Genomic DNA, 22,058 nt, shown 5'->3' with positions numbered 1-22,058 from the left:
ACCAAAATAAACAAGTGGGACAAGGGTGACAAGAAGCAAACATACATAGCTCCTAGAGAAGGGTGGCCTTGGTGCCTCCACCTCAGAGCCTACAGGAAGCCTCTGTGCCAACACCTCAGCCTGGAACCAGCACTGGGGGATGGGGCTGGGCCAAAAGAGCAGCCATCGGGGGTTCACAGTACCAGCTCCAAGACGAACTCTGACAACTCCCAACACTCCCAACAAAGTCCTGGTCTTCAGGTCTATATATCCCTGAGCTCTCTGGGGAATTACAATGGCCTGTGAACAAAACAGGAGCTGAAGCCAGAAACCCTAAAGGTAGTTTTAATGAGAATACATTAGTGGAAAAAGAAATAATAAAAAATACTCCCCTCGAGCAAAAAGGCAGTTTATGAGGGGAAAAAAGCAAACCTGTCTTGCCCTGAAATTTTAACTTTTATTCTGACCCATTTCTATAAAGATTATAAATTTCTAGAAACTCAGTGTACTTTAAATAGGAAAAACATAATGAATATATTTGACAATCCACTGGAAGGTAGGAAAAAAAAATGTGGAGAACTGAACTTCAACACACTAAACCACATGATGGGGGGATTTGGAGAAAGGCCCAAATTCTTTGTTTATTTGCATATTTCTTTACAGCTGAATAAAATCTTATACTATTTTTAATTACCATGATTATTATAATTATGAATAGCAATGATAAGGAAAAACTTGTATATGAACAATGCTAACACAAAGCCATCCTTAAGTCAAGAGAAGAAAAGGATGGGGTGCGTGGGTGGCTGCTGGGTGAACATGACTCCTGATTTCAGCTCAGGTGGTGATCTCAGGATCTTGGGGTCAAGCCCCCAGCACCGTATTGGGCTCCATACTCAGCAGAGAGTATGCTTCTCTCCCTCTGTCCTCCCCAAGCTCTCACAGGCATGCACTCTCCCTCTCATAAATAAATAAATGAGAGAGAGGGAAAGGAAGGAGATGGATTCTAATTTCCTTTCTAATTTGGCTTCAATTCTAAACCTGAAATATTATTTTCAGGTATGTTTTGTTTTGTTTTAAGTAATCTCTACACCCAACATGGGGCTTGAACCTATAACCCCGAGATCAAGATTCTTATGCTCCACTGAGCCAGCCAGCTGCCCCCCCAAAACTAAAATATTACTTTCAAAATCGTCAATACAGAAGGCTAGCTTTGAGGTTCTGAGTAGCCAAGAATTTATGTTCCAGATTTAAAAAGACTTTGAACTGCAAGCTTGTGTTACCAGTGTGGGAGAATGTGAGCATCCCTGGCCAAAAACATGAGGACACAGCCTATAAGACATGCAGTGACCAGTCTCTGGGAATCTGGTCTGATAAAACTGGCAGAGGCAGGGGAGGGGGCATGCGCTCGCTTTATTTTGTTACTGCAAATTTATACCATCCATTCCTTCTGGTAGAAGAAGGTCAGAGCATCCTTCCTCCCCACCAAGGTCAAAGCTTCCCTCTTCCAGAGATTCACTCTATCAGTTCTGCCTGAACTCTCCTACATCTCAACCTTTCCCTCTCCACTAGCTCTCTCTCACCAGCATTTAAAACATACTTAACTATTTTAAAAACAAAAATTCTTTTGGGGCGCCTGGGTAGCTCAGTGAGTTAAGTGTCTGACTCTTGATTTCAGTTCAGATCATGACTCTCAGGGTCCTGGGATCAAGCGCTATGTGTGTGTATCGGGGGCTGGGCGGGGGGTCCTATGCTCAGCGGGGAGTCTGCATGAGATTCTCTCTCCCTCTCTACCCCCCACCCCACGCACACTCTCTAAAATAAATTAAAAAAAAAAAAATTCCTTTGACTTCTTATCTCCCCCCCTTCAAACTTCTAGAGTGTCTGTCTCCCCTTTCTAATCTTCCACTCCTCTGAAATGACTAGCCAAAATCACCAATGGCCTACATGACCTTAATTCCAGTGGACATGTTTCTATCCTCATCTGGCTAGACAGAGCTGGCCACTCTTTCCTCTCAAATATTCTCTGCCTTCGACTACCATGACGCCACTTTCCAATTAGTCCGCCTCTTTAGGACCTCATGCTCAGTCCTCTGAGGAGCTCTTCTTTCTCTTGCTTAACTCCCTTAAAGATAAGTGTTCCTCAGGGCTCAGGGTTGCACCTCAGTTCCTCTAACTATGCTCACTGACACTCCAATACACTTTGGAGGGGTCAAGTACCATCTCTATGCTAAGGAACCCAAATATATTTCCAGCCCCTACTTCCCTCCTAGGCTCCACACCTACCGTATTTGCAACCATCCCCAAGCCCAGTCCTACAGGACTGCAGACTCATCACCCTTAAGGCTAAGTGCTCTCATCTCCAGGGCTGCATATATGATTTTGGTGGGCCTGAGGCACTTTTGTCTTTAGGGTCCCCTCTATCTAGAACACTGCCCACTCTCTCCATCTGGCTGACTCCCCCTATCCTTGAGGACTCAACCTAATCGGCATGTTCACCAACTTCCAGACTGTTAGACCCCCTTTTGTATACTCGCACTGCACTTACATTTATGACATAACTTACATAGGACATCTTGAATGAATCCTAAATAAAGAGTCGCATAGAATCACACACTTTTTTTTTTTTTTAAAGATTTATTTATTTATTTGTGAGAGAGAGAACACAAGCAGGGGGAGAGGCAGAGGGACAGGGAGAAGCAGGCTCCCCGCTGAGCACAGAGCCTGATACGGGGCTCGATCCCAGGACCCTCGGATCGTGACCTGAGCCAAAGGCAGATGCTTAACAACTGAGCCACCCATGTGCCCTTACACACTTTTTAAAAAAAGATTTATTTGAGGGGCCCTTGAGTGGCTCAGTGGTTTAAAGCCTCTGCCTTCGGCTCAGTTCATGATCCCAGGGTCCTGGGATTGAGTCCCACATCAGGCTTTCTGCTCAGCGAGGAGCCTGCTTCCCCAACTCTCTGCCTGCCTCTCTGCCTACTTGTGAGCTCTCTCTCTCCCTCTCTGTCAAATCAATAAATAAATAAAAATCTTAAAAAATAGATAAATAGGGGCGCCTGGGTGGCTCAGTGGGTTAAAGCCTCTGCCTTCAGCTCAGGTCATGATCTCAGGGTCCTGGGATGGAGCCCCACATTGGGCTCTCTGCTCAGCAGGGAACCTGCTTCCTCCTCTCTCTCTGCCTGCCTCTCTACCTGTTTGTGATCTCTGTCTGTCAAATAAATAAATATTTTTAAAAAATAGATAAATAAAAATGAAAATAATAATAAAAAAGTACATTTTAGGGGCACCTGGGTGGCTCAGTGGGTTAAAGCCTCTGCCTTCGGCTCAGGTCATGATCTCAGGGTCCTGGGATAGAGCCCCACATCAGGCTCTCTGCTCAGCAAGGAGCCTGCTTCCCTCTCTCTCTCTCTCTGCCTGCTTCTCTGCCTACTTGGGATCTCTGACTGTCAAATAAACAAATAAAATCTTTTTTAAAAAAGTAAATTTTAAATAAGCAAATAAATAAATAAACAAAATGTTTGCTGAATGCACATATAACTAATGCCCATTACAAATTCCTATCACCTTACTGCCATTTTTCCTTCAAAATGTCCCTGTAAAGTAAAAACAAGACTCCTGTGTCTCCCTAACTCTGCCATGGTACTTGACACCAGATGTGTGGCATTTCCACACACAAGCAATTATTGAGCACCACCTGCGTATCCTACAACTTAATTCTAACATTACCTACCTGAAGATAGCATCAGATGCCACAGGTTAGGGGCTCAGTCCCATGGGACTGCCTCCCCCAACCACTTCAGACATTGCTGAAGAGGTTGCTCCCTGTGCTTGGGACCAACAGGCTATAAATTGGAGGGTCCCAACCCCCTCCTGGGATTCAATTAATTTTCTAGAGCAGCTCAACAGAACTCAGGAAAGGTTTACTTACTAGATTACCAATTTATCACAAAGGCTTTATACTAAAGGATATGTAGAGCCAGATGAAGAGATACATAGAGTGAGGTCTAGAAGAGTCCTGAGCACAGGAGAGTCTGTCCCTGTGGAGTTTGGGGTATGCCTCTTCCTCGTGGATGAATTCTTGTTCACCAGCTCAAAAGCTCTCCAAACCCTGACCTTTTGGAGTTTTATGGAGGCTTCAATACATAGGCACAACTGATTAAACATTGGCCCCTGGTAGGTTGGTTCCCCTGGCAACCAGCCACCAAGGTTAGTTGCTTTACAAATGAATCTCATTAACATAAACTCAGGTATGGTTAAAAGGGGTTCCTAATAAATAGTAAAAGACACCTTTACAGGGCGCCTGGGTGGCTCAGTGGGTTGGGGCCTCTGCCTTCAGCTCCGGTCATGATCCCACGGTCCTGGGATCTAGACCCACATCGGGCTCTCTGCTTAGCAGGGAGCCTGCTTCCTCCTCTCTCACTGCCTGCCTCTCTGCCTACTTGTGATCTCTGTCAAGTAAATGAATAAAATCTTTAAAAAAAAAAAAAAAAGACACCTTTACTGCTTTATCACTTAAGGAGTTCCAAAGGTGGGGCACCTGGGTAGCTCAGTCAGTTAAGTGGTCGGTCTTGCGCTCAGGTCATGATCCAGCTTTAAAAAGCAAGAATTTGGGGGCACCTGGGTGGCTAGTCTGTGGGTTAAAGCTCAGTGGGTTAAAGCTTCTGCCTTCGGCTCAGGTCATGGTCTACAGGGTCCTGGGATCAAGCCCCGCATCGGGCTCTCTGTTCAGCGGGGAGCTTGCTTCCCTCTCTCTCTCTGCCTGGTTGTGATCTCTGTCTGTCAAATAAATAAATCAAATCTTAAAAAAAAAAAAAAAAAGCAAGAATTTGAACGGCAAGCTTGCGCAACTAGTGTGGGAGAATGTGAGCATCCCTGGCTAAAAACATGAGGACACAGCCTACAAGACTTGCAATGACCAGCCTCCAGGAATCTGGTCTGATAAAACTGGCAGAGGCAGGGGAGAGAGCATACTTTCACTTTATTTAGTTACTGCAAATTCATACCAACCCTTCCTTCTGACAGAAGAGGGAGAGCATCCCTCCTCCCCACCAAGGTCAAAGCTTCCCTCTTCCAGAGATTCCCTATCAGTAAATTCTTAGGAGCGCTTGGGTGGCTCAGTTAAGCATCTGCCTTCAGCTCAGGTCATTCCAGGGTCCTGGGATAGAGCTCTGCATTGCCCTGCATGGGGCTGCCTGCTCAGCAGGGAGCCTGCATCTCTCTACACCTTCCCCTAGCTCGTTTGCGCACACAGGCTCTCACTCTCAAATAAAATCTTTTAAAAACACACACACCAAAAAAAAGAAAGAAAGAAAATTCCAAAGGTTTTTGGAGCTCAGTGTCAGAGCTCAATACCACTGTCCTCAAAAAGTTTGGTGGAAAAAGCTTTGGTGAAGCTAAGCAGATGTGACTACTCTGTAATTTTGGGCAAACTACTTAACCCCTTGGAGACTCAGCTTTCACATCTTAAAAAAATGAGTTGCATGAGATAATGCATAGAACATGCTGTAGGATTACACTGGATTTTACTAGAGGAAACATGTGGAAGCTGTAGGACTTTGATATTTCTTAAAGCCATATGCTAAGTGAGAGACTGAACTGGCATAAGGGTTCTGGTTCCAACACCCTACCGCAGCCTTCCCTTTCCTATACCCTCATGTCCTCAGGAATCTGAGCCACCTGAGATCCGGTGCCCAAATAACTATAAACAACAGAGATTCCAAGCCGGGCACACATCCTGAAGGAAAGAGGCCAGGCCCTTAAGGCTGAAGGCAGACCCCAAGCCTCCACCAAAGTCTGACCACTGGCTACTCTGTAGAGCACTGAGGGAGTCATCAGCAGGAGAAGCCTCCCTAGACAAAACAAGAACGGTGCCTCCATAGGGCACACACATTCACCAGCAGGGTGTAATTCTGACTTACGTGTTGACTACTATCCAGACAGGGTGGTCGACTGGTTAGTTGAATCAAAGGTTTCCGAAAAGGAGACAGGAAACACTCCTGGCTCTGAGTCCCACTGCTGGATTTCCGTTTCTTGGGAGTCTAGAAGAGTATTGGGGAAAGTGAGTCAAGTCTGGAAGACCAGAGTTCGCCACAATGGCAACTAACATTTAAAATGCTTATTAAGGGGGCTCCTGGGTGGCTCAGTGGGTTAAGCCTCTGCCTTTAGCTCAGGTCATGACCTCAGGGTCCTGGAATTGAGCCCCATGTCAGGCTCTCTGCTCAGCGGGGAGCCTGCTTCCCCCTCTCTCTCTGCCTGCCTCTCTGCCTGCTTGTGATCTCTCTGTCAAATAAATAAATTTTAAAAATCTTAAAAATAAATAAATAGAAATAAAATGCTTATTAAATGCCGGGCACTGTGGTAAACTCTTCACATATATTATTGTGCATCATCTTCACAGCAGTCCTATGATAAATGTTATTATACTTATTTAGCAGGTGAGAAAACTGGAAGCTAATGAGGTTACAGACCTTGTCTGATCTGAAGAGGGGCACTGGATGAGGGGAATAAAGTGAGCCACACCATGGCAGGGAGGTCACTAGCACTGAAACCATTTTCAGGAGCAAAGAGCACCATTTATGACCCAGCTGCACCAAGTGCTGCCCCAAGTTCAAGTCTGAGATCCTTGTAAGTAGCAAGAGGCAGCCTTGTCCCTCACAGGAAGAGGAACCTCTGACATACCAGCAGCATTGCAACTACAGAGCAAGACCCCACGGAACCACAGGCAAGCTTGTAGCAGCTTGCCAAGGTATTTGAAGCGTCAGTGATCCTACAAGAAACACCTGAAACACCAGCCCCTTCACCTCTCAAATACAGCCCCTGCCCCAAATTGCCTTCCAGACCTTTAGTGAATCCCTTCCTCCAAAGTTCCAGTGCCCAAGCCCTTACTTCTTGAACTGCTCTCTTTTAAGTATATGCTTTACTATCTTATTGGTTTTTGTATACATAGGTCCTACCCACAGTCAGCCCCAGAAAGCCTCAAAAGCAGGGAACAGAGCACAAGATGCAATCAAAGTCAAACATACTGCACTTGAGTATGAGCAGGGACTAGAAGGGCATCCCTCCTCTAATTTAGAGCTCAGGCCCCTAAGGCAGACCCTACATACTCTACTGTTTTGTCATACTGGGCAAAGGACCAAGAGCAAAAGAACAGGCAGCTAGTTGCTATTGGGGAGTCATTTTTTCCCCAAGGGAGCCAAAAGGCCCGACCCAATCCGCTCTTTTACTTTGGAATATGCTTCTCTACCAGAAAAATTAAGGCTATATTAACTTCTAGTAGGCACCTTGAGGACAAAGTTTTTGTTTTTATCTTGTTCAATACCTGACACATAGTAAGCACTAAGTAAAAGTTTACTGAAAGAGTTTTCTGGAAGTGACCAGGTTCATTCCATATAACCCCAGAAACCAAGTCCAAGACTCCCTTCTGCCCAAACAGTCCTCCACCCTACCTGTCCCGTCCCCTGGAGGGCAGGGTACTCACCACTGTCCCAGGCTGCCAGTCTTCATCATCACCAGATCTGCCTTCCGGTTTTCTCTTGGCCAGCTGGCTAGGAGCTAAGCTCTTCCTCTGTAAGGGGAAAATGGAAACATCACTTCCAGAGACCCCACTGCCTGAACCCATAGGCCGAGACACAAGGCTACCGGGTCTCCCTTAGGCCCATACTTACCATCCTGGGCTCAGGAGTATAAAACATCAAGTATCCATCAGCCAAAGATCAAAGGCACCCAGCAGTTGAGAACGCAGAACGACTGTTGCTGTATTATTGAAAGCATGGGCTAATTAAAGAGGGAGGAAGGATGGAGAGAATCCAGCTAGAGGCTGGAGTTTGGGCCCGAACTGTGAGAGTGCTGGTCGCCAGTTAGTCGAGGCCGAAGAGCAGGCCAAAGAGGAAGTAGCCAAGCAAAGGTGAGTAAAGCTCTGGGATGGGGGAGGGGGCGGGGGAGAGGAAGATGGGAGTACCAAACTGGGTAGAGTGGAGTCGGGATAATGGTCCCAGGTGGACGTGAAGGCAAGGGGTAGTTGCGGCTGGGGGGTGGGGAAGAAATCACAGGCCAGGAGAGAGGGGCCGGGGTGAAAATCCCAGTCGTGGGGAGGGGAGACGCCCAATCCGAAGGGGTTTTTCCCGGGTCTGGAGCGCGGAAGCCAGGCCCGGACTCGGGGAGGTCGAGCAGGGGTCCAGGCAGGACAAGTAAAACACCCGGGCTTGGGAGAATACCAGGAAGAGCTGAAAAGAACAGCAGAAGTGAATCCCAGCCTAGCACCCCAGCTTCAGCCTTCCTCTTCCCAAAACGCGCGTTAACAGCCGCCAGGAGTCTCCAGACCCGCCAGGCCCAGTGAATCGAACCTCCCGCGGTGCTGCCGCCCGCACCGCCCATTGGCTGCGTTCGATGCGTTCGGCGCTCGCGACCCCAGGAAAGGGGCGGGCCTAGTGCTCCAGTCACTGCGGAGCCGGCGCGCCGAAGTAGCGGCTAAACGGACCTGCTAGGAGGTGGGACTTAGGAAGATGGGCGGGGCCAACAGTGACGGAGCGGTTGGGCGAGGTGGGCGGGGCAAGCCGGGCAGACAGGCTATTGAAGTGATATTTGCATCCGACTGGGCGGTGGAGGAGTTGCAGCCAGTCTGTGGAAGCTTAGGGATTATGAAACACCGCACGTGTCTGCACTTCCCCTGTGCTGGGGCTGGAACTGTGATGCAGGGTCGGAGTCAGATCTCACCCACCCCGAGGGTGGCAGGAGTCTGGCCCCGGCTACCTACCACCAGGAGTGCTCTGGCAGTGACAGCGCCCTCGGGGGACGTGATTCTTTGATCCGGGATTTCTTGAAGAAAGCTGCGTTTCTTAGGCAAAATCATGTTGGTGGAAATGTGATTCTTGGAATGGAGACTTAATGACTCAATCTCTCAACACTTCGCTTTTTTCATATCTAAAATGTACATTCTAGGGACGCCTGGGTGGTGCAGTTAAGCCTCTGACTCCGATGGTGATCTCAGCCTCTGTGCTCAGCATGGAGTTTACTTAAGACTCTCTCCCTCTGTCCCTCACCCCCTCCCTCCTTCTCTCTCTCTCTTTCTCCCTTTCTAAAATAAATAGGGGCCGGGTGCCTGGGTGGCTCAGTGGGTTAAGCCGCTGCCTTCGGCTCAGGTCATGATCTCAGGGTCCTAGGATCGAGTCCCGCATCGGGCTCTCTGCTCAGCAGGGGGCCTGCTTCTCTCTCTCTCTCTCTCTCTCTCTCTCTCTCTGCCTGCCTCTCTACTTGTGATCTCTCTCTGTCAAATAAAAAAAAATAATAATAAATAAATAAATAATAAAATAAATAGGGGCGCCTGGGTGGCTCAGTTGGTTGAGTGTCTACCTTCAGCTCAGGTCTTGATCCCGGGGTCCTGGGATTGAGGCTCACATCGGGTCCTTGCTGGCGGTGGTGGCCGGGGAGCCTGTTTCTCCCTCTCCCTCGGCCGGCCTACCTGCCTGCTGTTCCCTTTATTTGTGCTCTCTTTCTCTCTCTCACTATCTCTCTTTCTGTGTCAAATAAATAAGCAAAATCCTTAAAAAGTAAAAATAAAATATAAATAAAGTACTCAGGACAGCGCCAGGCACAACCTAGGTGCTTACTAAGAGTAAGTGTCAGGGGCGCCTGGGTGGCTCAGTGGGTTAAAGCCTCTGCCTTCGGCTCAGGTCATGATCCCAGGGTCCTGGAATCGTGCTCCACGTCAGCCTCTCTGCTCTGCAGAGAGCCAGCTTCCTCCTCTCTCTCTCCCTGCCTGCCTCTCTGACTACTTATGATCTCTCTCTGTCAAATAAATAAATAAAAACTTAAAATAAAATTAGGTGCACATATTAATATTAGGTTAGAAATGAGGAAAAGAGTACCCAATTATGGAATCTTGGAAGTTTAGGTGCCTTTCCTCTGAAATTTCTCTAGGCAATTGATTAGAAATGCTTCGTGGTACAGTCTGGTTTCTCCCCAGTTAGAACACTGATTACAAATCTCTAGTAACTTTCAGCACTCCCAGGGTTTATGCAGGTGGGCCTTGACTTACCCTCAGCTTCCTGGTAAATAAACCTGCCTCCGATGCTAGCTATTATTATTTGGGTGGTGGAGAATAAATAATGTTTTATTTACTGATCTTTTTAAAGATTTTGTTCATTTATTGATTTTTGAGAGATAATGGTGGAGGAGGGGCAGAGGGAGAGAATCCCAAGCTGACTCCCTGCCCAGTGCTAAACCTGATGCTGGCTCCATTTCACAACCCTGAGATCATGACCTGAGCCAAAACCAAAAGCTGGACACTCAACCGACTGAGCCATCCAGATGCCCCACTTACTGATCTTTTTTATTTTTCTAAAGATTTTTATTTATTTATTTGACAGTGAGAGACACAGAGAGGAAACACAAGCAGGGAGAATAGGAGAGGGAGAAGCAGGCTTCCCACCAAGCAGGGAGCCTGATGTGGGCTCAATCCCAGGACCCTGGGATCATGACTTGAGGTGAAGGCAGACACTTAACTACTGAGCCACCCAGGTGCCCCTGATCTTTTTAATTAAATGTCTTATTTTGAGATAATTGCAGATTCAAATGCCGTTGTGAGAAATAATACAGAGAGATTCTATATACCCTTTCCCGACCCCTAATGGTATTTTGTAAAACTATCATACAATATCACGACCAAGGTATCAATAATACAGTCATGATACAGAACATTTCCATCACCACCCAATGATCCATCATGTTGACCTTCCATAACCGCATCCACTTCTTTCCCACCTCTACCCCTTCCTTACTCCCTGATAACCAGTAATCTGTTCTCCATTTCTATCCTTCCATCATTTCAAGAATGTTATATAAATGGAATCATATAGTATGCAACTTTTTAAAATTGGCTTTTCAGTCTGCATAATTCTCCAGAGATCCATCTGTATTGTTGCATTATGTGTAACAATTTGTTCTTTATTATTGTTGAGCAGTATTCTATGGTACAGATGTACCTCAGGTTATTTAATTACATCTGGGTTGTTTGCAGTGTTGGCTATTATGAGCTGCTATAAGCATTTGTGTGTAGATTTTTGTGTGAACATGTCTTCATTCTCTGGGATACAGGCCCAAGATGGCAACTGTTAGGTTGTAGAATAGTTACATGCGTAGTTTCTTTAAAAACTGACAGGGGAGGGGAGCCTGGGTGGCTCAGTGGGTTGAAGCCTCTGCCTTCAGCTCAGGTCATGATCCCGGGGTCCTGGGATTGAGCCCTGAATCAGGCTCTCTGCTCAGCGGGAAGCCTGCTTTCTCCTCTCTGCCTGCTTGTGATCTCTGTCTGTCAAATAAATAAATTAAATCTTTAAAAGAATAAAATAAAAACTGACAGGGGCACCTCGGTGGCTCAGTCCATTAAGTGTCCGACTCTTGGTTTCGGCTCAGATTCTGATCTCATAAGAGATCACAAGATTGAGACACCCCCACACACACACCCGTCACTGGGCTCAGCAGGAATCTGCTTAGATATTCTCTCCCTCTGCGCCTTCCCCTCCCCAATAAATAAATAAATTTATAAAATAAATACCTAAAAATTAAAAACAGACAAAATATTTTCCAGTGTGGGTGTACCATTTTACATTCGCACCAGCAATGTTTGAGTGATCCAGTTTTCTAAGTCCTCACAAATGTGATGTTCCTATTTTTTACTTTAGCTATTCTGATAGGTGTGAAGTAATGTCTCATTGTGATTTTAATTTGCATTTCCCTAATTGCTCATGACATTGAACATCTTTACAAGGGCTTATTTGATATCTGTATATCCTCTTCAGTGAAATGTCTCATATCTTTTGCCCATTTTCTAATTGGACTGTTTTTATTTACTGTTGCGTTTTGAGCATATTTTATATATTCTAGCACATTGTTAGATATGTGGTTTGTAAATATTTTCTCCCATTCTGTAGCTTGTTTTTTTTTTATCCTTTTTAAGATTTTATTTATTTATTTGACAGAGAGAGATCACAAGTAGGCAGAGAGGCAGGCAGAAAGAGGAGGAAACAGGTTCCCCGCTGAACAGAGTCAGATGTGGGGCTTGATCTCAGGACCCTGGGATCATGATCTGAGCCAAAGGCAGAGGCTTAACCCACTGAGCCACCCAGGCGCCCCTTTTTTTATCCTCTTAACAGAGTCTTTCACAGAACAACTATTTTTTTAAAAGATTTATTTATTTATTTATTTGAGAGCGAGCAAGCACACACATGCATGTGAGAGAGAGAGAGAGCAGGGGGAGAGGTCAGGGGAGAAAAATAAAATTTCAAGCAGACCCCCTGCTGAGCATGGAGCCTGGTAGGGGGCTGGATCTCATTCCCCTGGGATCATGACCCCAGCCGAAACCAAGAGCTAGGCACAACTGACTGAGCCAACCAGGTGTCCCAGAACAACCATTTTTAATTTTTACAAAGTACGATTTATCAATTTTTCCTTTTTATAGATCATGACTTTGGTGTTAAGAATATTTTGTCTAACCCTATCTCCCAAAGATTTTCTCCTATGTTTTTTCCTAAAAGTTTCCTATAAAGTTTTGTAGTTTTATGTTTTACAACCAAATATATGATCCATTTTGAATTACTTTTTTAATAATGTGTGACATTTTGGTAGAGATCCATTGTTTTGCCTATAAATGTTCAATTGCTCCAGTACTGTGTTAAAAAAAAAAAAAAGTTATTAAAGAAGACAATTTAGGGACACCTGGGTGGCTCGGTGGCTAAAGCATCAGCTTTCTGCTCAGGTCATGATCCCAGGGTCCTGGGATCGAGTTTCTTATCAGGCTCCTTGCTTGGCAGGGAGCCTGCTTCTCCCTCTGCCTGTTGCTCCCCCTGCTTGTTCTCAATCTCCGACAAATAAATAAATAAAATCTTAAAAAAAAAAAAGAAGACAATTTAAGTAATATAAACAAACTTTATTTACTACTTCATGAAGTGGACCGTCTCCATTTGGAGAACTGCAAAATGGGGCAGAAGGCAGGGAGCTTTTATAGGATCGAGAATAAAGAACAGGGAAGAGAAAAATAGAAAATATCTGATTGGCTGGGGCAAAGTAGTGAACCTCCTTTGGGGTGAGAAGGAACAGGGAAATGAGTAGCTAGCTAATCAGGAGTTGGCTTGCTGTTTGGAGACTGGCTGAGTAGATACACTGTTTCTGGTCAAGCAGAGCATTTACAAGGACATGGAAGTTCTCTCAGTTTGTTTCTGTTTGCTCACGTGGCACAGAATTGGCTCCAACCTGGGCCTAGAAATTTACTTGAACAAACATTTGTTGCAAAGCCTGTCTTTCCTCCATTGAATTGCGATTGCACCTTTGCCAAAAATCAATTGTGCATATTCATATGGGTGTATTTCTGGATCTTCATTCTGTTCCATTGATCTATGTGTCTAACCCCCCACCAGTACAGTTTGATTACTGTAGCTATGTAAGTCTTGAAATTGAGTAGGCTAAGTCCTTCCATTTTATTTTTCGAAGTTGTATTAGCTATTCTAGTTCCTTTGACTTTCCATATATATTTGAAAATAGCCTTGTCAATGTTTACAAGAAAAACTTGCTGTGATTTTGACAGGAATTTCATTAAATCCATATAACAGTTTGGAGAGAATTGACATCTTTACTGGATTGAATCTACCAATCCATGAACAAAGTACATCTCTCCATTTTTTTAGTTACCCATAGATTTTTTAAAAAGATTATTTATTTATTTGTCAGAGAGAGAGAGAGAGCACGAACAGGGGGCCCAGCAGGCAGAGGGAGAAGCAGGCTCCCTGCTAAGCAAGGAGTCTGAGGTGGGACTCCATCCCAGGACTCTGGGATCATAAGCTGATCCCAGACACTTAACCAAATGAGCCATCTCTCATGGCTCTATCTCTCCATTTATATAGATTTTCTTTTAGTTCATTCATCAACATTGTATGGTTTTCAGTATACATACCCTGTACATGTTTTTTCACATTTATACCTAAGTCTTTCTTTTTTTATTGTAAACTATATTGTATTTTATTTTCAGTAGCCATGTGGTCATTGCTCATATTGACTTTTTTTTTAAGAAATTTTTTTTAAGATTTTATTTATTTATTTGACAGAAATCACAAGTAGGCAGAAAGGCTGGCAGAGAGAGAGAGAGAGAGAGAGAGGAGGAAGCAGGCTCCCCACCGAGCAGAGAGCCCGATGAGGGGCGTGATCCCTGGATCCTGGGATCATGACCCAAGCCGAAGGCAGAGGCCTTAACCCACTGAGCCACCCAGGTGCCCCCATATTGACTTTTTAAAGTAATCTCTACACCCAATGTGAGGCTCGAACTCATAACCCCAAGATCAAGAGTTGCATGGTCTACCAACTGAACCAGATAGGCACCCTAAAATGCAACTGGTTTTGGTATATTTATTTTGTATTCTGTGACCTTGATGAAGTCAATTGTTCTAGGAAGTTTTTTGTAGATTCCTGGGGATTTCCATGTAGACAATCTTGTCTTCTACACATAGGGACAGTTTTATCTCTCTTTTTAATGTGTACGCCTTTTATTTATTTCATTTTCTTGCCTTATTGTACCAATTTAGAACTTCCAGGACCATGTTGAGTAAGAGAGATAAAAGAAGACATCCTTATCTGTTCCCAGCTTAGGGAGAAAACATCCAGTCTCCAACCACTATGTGTAATGCTTACTTCAGTATTGTTTTTTTTTAATGATTTTATTTACTTATTTATTAGAGAGTACATGAGAGAGAGAGAGAGAGAGGACAGGAGCAGGGGCAGAGGGAGAGGGAGAAGTAGACTCCCTACAGGATCCTGGGATCATGACCTGAGCCAAAGGTAGCCCCTTAACCAACTGAGCCAGCTAGGGGCCCCTAACTGTAGGGTTTTTGTCGATGCTTTTTAACTAGTTGAAGAGTACCCTTCTATTCCTATTTTAGGTTTTGTCATGAATGGCTGTTGAATTTTGTCAAATGTTTTTTCTGTATCAATTAATAAAATCATGTGATTTTCTTCTTTTGACTGTTAATATGGTGGATTATATTGATTTATTTTTGACTATTGAACTGGCTTGGCATCCCTGAAATAAACCCTATTGATCACAGTAGAAAATTCTTTTTATATATTATTGAATTCGATTTGCTAATATTTTCTTAATGACTTTTGCTTCTATATTCATGAAGGATACTAGTCTGTAGTTTCTTTTTGTACTGTTTTTGTCTGGTTTTGTTTTAAGGTAATACTTAACTTTATAAAATGAATTGGGAAGTATTCTCTCCTCTTCTATTTTCTAGAAGAGATTGCATAGAATTGGCGTTAATTCTTTGAATGTTTGGTGGAATTCTTAAGTGAAACCATCTGTATCTGGAGATTTCTTTTATGGGAGTTTTTAAATTATGAATTCAATTTCCTTATGGGACTCTTCAAATCATCTACTTCATATTGGATAAGTTGTGGTACTCTGTATTTTTTTGAGGAATTGATCCATTTTGTTTAAGTTGTTGAATTTATGTATGCAGAGTTGTTTGTTACATACCCTTACTATATTTTTTATGTCTACAGGGTCTGTATTGATATTCCATTTCATCCCTAATATTATTAATTTGTGTCTTCTCTTTTTATTCTTCAACAGTCTTGCTGGAGATTTGTCAATTTTATTGATCTTTTCAAAGAACCAACTCTTTGTTTCATTAATTTTCTCTATTTCTATTTTTCTTCTGCGTTTTCTTAGGCTCTGCATTTTTCTATTTAGCACCCATTAATCACAGGCCCGAACTAATGACCAAAGTTGTTTACATCTGTCCTGAAATCCAGCTTTCACAGGCATTGAAAATCATGTTATAAACCCATCAGTTAATCCCAAATCTATATCCCCAGCCACTACCTTTTTTTAACCACACATCAAGCCAATATTCACCTTACCCTAGATCAACCACGGCCATGTTCCAGACAAGAGGCCATCCTTATGCCCCAAAGACCACCAGATTTATTTCACATTAACCAGTCCTAAACTGTTTACCCACCCTGCCTACCTTTCCCATGCAATCCAAATAAAGATTGTGGCCTATGCCCTCCCTTTGCTCCTTTCTGCCTCCTCATTGACACTAGTGCTTCCGCCATGGCCCTGCATGGTGAGCTGTGCTTCTTGTTTCTAGGGAAATTATGAACAGTAGCATTAAACTTCTCTTTTAGTGACATTGATTTCTCTGTATTATCAGTCACCTTAATAAATTGAGACCCATAAATCAGTTTTCAACTTCACCGATTTCTGTTCTTGTCTGTATTATTTCTTACTTCTGCCTTCATTGGGTTTATTTTGTTCTTCTTTTTCCAGATGCTTCAGACAGACGTTTAGGTTATTGATTTGAGATTTTTTCCTCTTTTCTAATGTATGCCATAAACTCCTCTCTCCACACTGCTATAGCTGTGTCCCACAAATTTTGATATTTTGTATTTTCATTTCTATTCAGTTCAATATACTTTTTTCTCTGAAATTTCCTCTCTGGGGCACCTGGGTGACTCAGATGTATAAGCATCTTCCTTCAGCTCAGGTCATGATCTCAGGGTTCTGGGATCAAGACGCCCCCCGGCTCCCTTCTCAGCAGGGAGTCTGCTTGTTCCTCTGCCTTTCCCCATGCTCATGTTCTCTTTATATACCTCTGTCTCAAATGAATAAATAAAATCTAAAAAAAAAAAAAAGGTTTTTTTAAAAATTTTTGAAAAAATAAAATCTTTAAAAAAAAAAAGAAACTTCTTCTTTGGCCAATGGATTATTTAGAAATGTGTTTAGTTCCAAGTATGAATAAATTTGTTATCGCTCTGTTATTGATTCCTAATGATTCCATTGTGGCTAGAAAATACACTCTATATGATTTCTTTTTTTTTTTTCTATTGAAATTTGTTTTGTGACCCAGAATAAAGGCTATCTTGGTATATGATAGAACTGTGGCCACTCTAAGAGAATACATACCATGCTGTTGCTTGGTGGCATATTGTACAATGTCTATTAGATCCTGTTGGTTGAAAGTGCTATTATTTCTAATATTTGCATCCATTATCTGTCTAATCCTTCTATTAAATGCTTAGAGATGGGTGTTGACGTCTCCAACTTCTCAGACACTCCTCATTTTATTGAGCTTTACTTTATAGCACTTGGCAGATACAGAGTTTTTTTGTTTTGTGTGTGTGTGTGTGTGTGTGTGTTGTTTTTTTTTTTTAATCGAAGGTTTCTTGCCGTCCTGTGTCAAGCAAGTCTATCAGTGCCCCCCCCCTTTTTTTTGGTGAGGAACAAAGAAGGTTTATTGAACGATAGCAAAGTGACAGTACAAAGCTTTTTTTTTTTTTTAAGATTTTATTTATTTATTTGACGGAGAGATCACAAGCAGGCAGAGAGGCAGGCAGAAAGAGAGGGGGAAGCAGGCTCCCTGCTAAGCAGAGAGCCCGATGCGGAGCTCGATCCCAGGACCCTGGGATCATGACCTGAGCTGAAGGCAGAGGCTTAACCCACTGAGCCACCCAGGCGCCCAATAGTACAAAGCTTTGTAGGGGGTGGGAACCCAAGAGAGTTGCTGTATCATTGCCCTTTTTTCAACAGTATTTGCTCACTTTAGGTCTGTGTCACATTTCTGTAATTCTCCCAACATTTCAAGCTGGGTGAAGATTTCAGCTTTTGCCCACTGCTGGAGAGAGAATTTGGAGCCAAAGTCTAGCCAAGTTAGCTTCCTGCTGAAACAAAAACCATTCTTCAAAAGAACATAACAGAATCTAGAATCCCAAAACATATAATTTATAATGTCCAGCATCCAACCAAAGAAGAGTAGACAAGTGAAGAAACAGGAAATGTGGCACACAAGTCGTCAATAAAAACTTTCCCCAAAATGACACAGGTGTTAAAATTAGCAGACAAGAATTTTAGTGCCATTGTTACTAATAGTTTCAAAGACAAAAAGGAAAATGTATGCAAACTAGATACCTCTACATACCTATTAAAATTGCTAAAATTAAAAAGACTGACAATACTAAGGACTGGGGAGGGTGTAGAACAACTGGAACTCACATACATTGTTTGTTGGAATGTAAAATGGTACAAGGACTTTGGGAAAAGGGTTGACAGTGTCTTTTGAAATTTTACTTGCCATAGACCTCACCCATTCCACTCTTAGGTATTTATCCAAGAGAAGTATTTATTCAATAAACGTTTTTTAAACTGTTGACAAGAATCCTGTACATGAATACTCATGGAATCTTAATTGAGAGCAAAAAACTAGAAACAACTGAAATATCCATCAATAAATTAATAGGTTAACAAATAGCGGTGTAATTGAATACTTCTCAGCGGTAATAAGTAACAAACTCTTGATATATACAACATGTATCAATCTCAAACACATGATGCTGAACAAAAAAAACCACATATAAAAACGTACACATTGTGGGTGCCTGGGTGGCTCAGTCAGTTTAGCATCTGCCTTGGGCTTGGGTGGTGATCCTAGCATCCTAGGATTGAGTCCTGCGTTGGGCTCCGTGCTCTGTGGGGAGTCTCTTTCTCCCTCTGCCCCTGCCTTTCTCTCTCTCTATCTCTCATGAATGAATAAATAAAATCTTTTTTTTTTAAGTACACATTGTGTTATTCTACTTATAGGAAATTTTAAAAACAAGAAAAAACTAATCTTGATTGCTACAAAGCAGATCTGTGGTTGCTTGGAGCCAGAGCAGTAGAGAGCCTGACTGCAAAGGGGCATATGATACATTTTTGAAATGATAAAAATGTTCTATGTATTGATTGTGATAATGATTACATGAGTGTATAGATTGTCAAAACTCATCAAACGGCATACATAAAGTAGGTTCATTTTTATTATATGTAAATTATACCTCAATAAAGTTTATTTCAATTTCAAAAAAATAAAGTGAAAGCAAAATATATACAGGTTCAGATCAACAAATACAGAGAATCATCACCACCAGACTCATACTACAAAAAATGCTAAGGAAAAGTTCTTCAGACTAAAGGAAAATGACACCAAATAACCTACAGGAAGGCACGAAGATCACCAGAAATGATAAATACGTGGGTGTGGTAGGCAGAATAATGGCCCATCAAAGATCTCCCTGTCTTAATCTCCAGAAATGTGAATATAATGGGTTACTTGACAAAGGAGAATTAAGGTTGCTAGTCAGCTGACCTGGAGATGGAGAGATCATCCTGGATTATTTGGTTCAAAGAAATCAGAAGTATCCTCTGACCTCCAAAGCTATGAGGTATTCTGTTTGCATTGGTTTACACCACTAAATTGGTAGTAATTTGTTACAGCAGTCACAGGAAACTAATATTGTCGTACAAAAGTCTGGCTTAAATTTGTTTTCTTCTTCTTTTCTGGGAAATTAAAAAGAAAATAAATTTCTTTCTTCTCTTTGTCTCTTTACCATGTGTATTACATGGTAAAATAAACACTATCATCCATATTCTGGAGTTAATAACACATGTAGATGTAGTACATTTACAGCTCAAAAGACTGGGCCAAACCAGGGAAATGGAACCACACTGCTGCAAGATTTCTGTGTTTTATGTAAAGTAGTACAATGCTTACTCTATCAATCGGTAAGGGAGGGGTGTTAAAATCTCAAATAGGGGGGCACCTGGCTGGCTTAGTCAGAGGAGCATGCGACCTTGACCTCAGGGTCACGAGTTTGAGCCCCACATTGGGGGTAGAAATTACTTAAAAATAAATAGATAACTTAAAAAATAATCTCCAAAGAGGATTGTGAATTTGGTTTTTCTCCTTTCAGTTCTACCAACTTTGTTCTTCATATAATTTGAAAGCTCTTTCTTTAGGTGCATGCGTAGTTTACATGCATGTATTGAACCTTTCATCATTATAAGATGTCTCTCTTTTCCTCTGGTAATTCTCCGTGTCTTAAAGTTTATTTTGCCTGATACTAATTTCCAAGATTCCTTGGATCAGCATGTTTGCATGGTGTATTTTTTCCTGAAGTTTAACTTTCAACTTATTTGTACCTTTGTATTTAAAATGCATTGCTTGGGGCATCTGGGTGGCTCAGTCGGTTAAGCGTCTGACTTCAGCTCAGGTCAAGATCTCTGGTTGTGAGATCAAGCCTCATGTTGGGCTCCCTGCTCAGCAGGGCTTCTGCTTCCCCTCTCCTCCTTCCTCTGCCCCTCCCCCTGCTCATCCTCTCTGTTTCTCTCTCGATTTCAAATGAATAAATAAAGTCTTTTAAAAAATAAAATAAAATGCATTTCTTGGGACACCTGGGTGGCTCAGTCGGTTAAGCAACGGACTCTTGATTTCAGCTCAGGTCAGGATCTCGGGGCCCTGGGATCGATCCCCAAGTCTGGCTCCACATTGAGCAGGGAGTCTGTTTTTCTCCCTGTCTCCCTCAGCCCCTCCCCTGAATGCATACACAAGTCCCCCCACCACAATAAATTAAATTAAAAAAATTTTATAAATAAATAAATAAATATGCATCTCTTATAGACAGCATATAACTGGGTTTGCTATTTTTTTTAAGATTTTATTTATTTATTTGACAGAGAGAAATCACAAGTAGGCCGAGAGGCAGGCAGAGAGAGAGGGGGAAGCAGGCTCCCCACTGAGAAGAGGCCAATGTGGGGCTCGATCCCAGGACCCTGAGATCATGACCTGAGCCAAAGGCAGAGGCTCAACCCCCTGAGCCACCCAGGCACCCCCTTGGTTTGCTTTTTAATTCAGACTGACAGTCTTTGTTTTTTAATTGCAATGCTTAGTCCACTTACATTTTTTTTAGTCCACTTACATGTATGTATATATGTATGTATTTACTTTTAAAGATTTATTTATTCATTTGGGAGAGAGAATGTGCACATGAGTCAGAGGGAGGGGCAGAGGGAGAGGGAGAGAGAGAATCCTCAAGCTGACTTCCCGCTGAGTGCTGAGCATGGAGCAGACAAAAATTCAGCAAGGATATACTAAACCAACACTATCAAATACTTTGACCTAATTAACATTTGCATAACATCATACACAACAACTGCAAAGTGCACATTCATTTCAAAGGGATATGGAACATTCACCCAGAAAGGTCATATTCTGGACCATAAAAATAAATCTTAATAAATTTTTATTTATTTATTTATTTTTAAGATTTTATTTATTTATTTGACAGACAGAGATCACAAGTAGGCAGAGAGGCAGGCAGAGAGAGAGAGAAGGGGAAGCAGGCTCCCCACTGCGCAGAGAGCCCGATGCGGGGCTTGATCCCAGGATCCTGGGATCATGACCTGAGCCGAAGGCAGAGGCTTTAACCCACTGAGCCACCCAGGCGCCCCTTAATAAATTTTTAAATAATAGGTATCACACAGAATGTATTTTCTGCATTTAAACTTGAAATCAATAACAAGCTTTCTAAAAAGCCCCAAATACCTGGTAAGTAATATTCTTCCAATTAACTCATAGGCCAAAAAAGAAGTAGCAAAGGAAATCATAAAACATTTTTAACTGTATGATAATAATAAAATATATTTTAAAATGTTGAGATGGGGGCACCTGGGTAGGTCAGTCAGTTAAGCATCCGACTCTTGATTTCTGCTCAGGTCATGACCTCAGGGTTGTGGGATTGAGCCCTGATTAGGCCTCTGTGCTGGGAGTGGAGCCTTGCTTAAGATTCTCTCTCTCCCTCTGCCCCTTCTGCTTGCTCACTCTTTCTCCAAAAAAACATATGACACGTAGGCAAATCAGTGCTTAGAGAGAAATGTATAGCTTATATTAGAAAGGAGAGGCTTAAAAATCAATGATTTTAGGGGTTCCTGGGTGGCTCAGGGGGTTAAGCCTCTGCCTTTAGCTCAGGTCATGATCTCAGAGTCCTGGGATAGAGCCCCACATCAGGCTCTCTGCTCAGCGGGGAGCCTGCTTCTTCCCCGCCCCCCACCTACTTGTGATCTTCCTCTCTGTCAAAAAAAAAAAAAAAAAAGATTTTAAGTTTCCACCTAAGAAACTAGAGAAAGATGAGCAAATTAAACCCAAAATAGAATAGAGGAAATAAAGATTAAAGTTCGAGGACATACAAAATGAACAACAAAGAAAATTAACAAAGCCAAAATT

General features: G+C 42.7%; 1 protein-coding gene across 2 annotated transcripts in view; it reads right to left on the bottom strand.

Moving 5' to 3' along the window:
• RAD54L (RAD54 like) overlaps window positions 1–8,186 on the bottom strand; it is a 28,606-nt gene extending 20,420 nt beyond the window's left edge. For both annotated transcript variants that reach the window (XR_004385013.1, XM_032877671.1), the window contains exons 1-3: window positions 7,647–8,186; window positions 7,460–7,546; window positions 5,901–6,020 (exon numbers count right to left, since the gene is read on the bottom strand). Coding sequence is in view for 1 of the 2 variants with exons in the window: in XM_032877671.1 (XP_032733562.1) it covers window positions 5,901–6,020; window positions 7,460–7,546; window positions 7,647–7,673 (234 nt within the window). In the remaining variant the exon portion in view is untranslated. The remainder of the gene's footprint in view (window positions 1–5,900; window positions 6,021–7,459; window positions 7,547–7,646) is intronic.
• Window positions 8,187–22,058: the final 13,872 nt, after the last annotated feature.

The sequence above is a fragment of the Lontra canadensis genome, unplaced genomic scaffold (assembly GCF_010015895.1).
Source record: "Lontra canadensis isolate GAN:19392208 unplaced genomic scaffold, GSC_riverotter_1.0 scaffold60, whole genome shotgun sequence".
Lineage (NCBI taxonomy): Eukaryota > Metazoa > Chordata > Mammalia > Carnivora > Mustelidae > Lontra > Lontra canadensis.
This window is presented reverse-complemented; position numbering and strand designations above follow the sequence as displayed.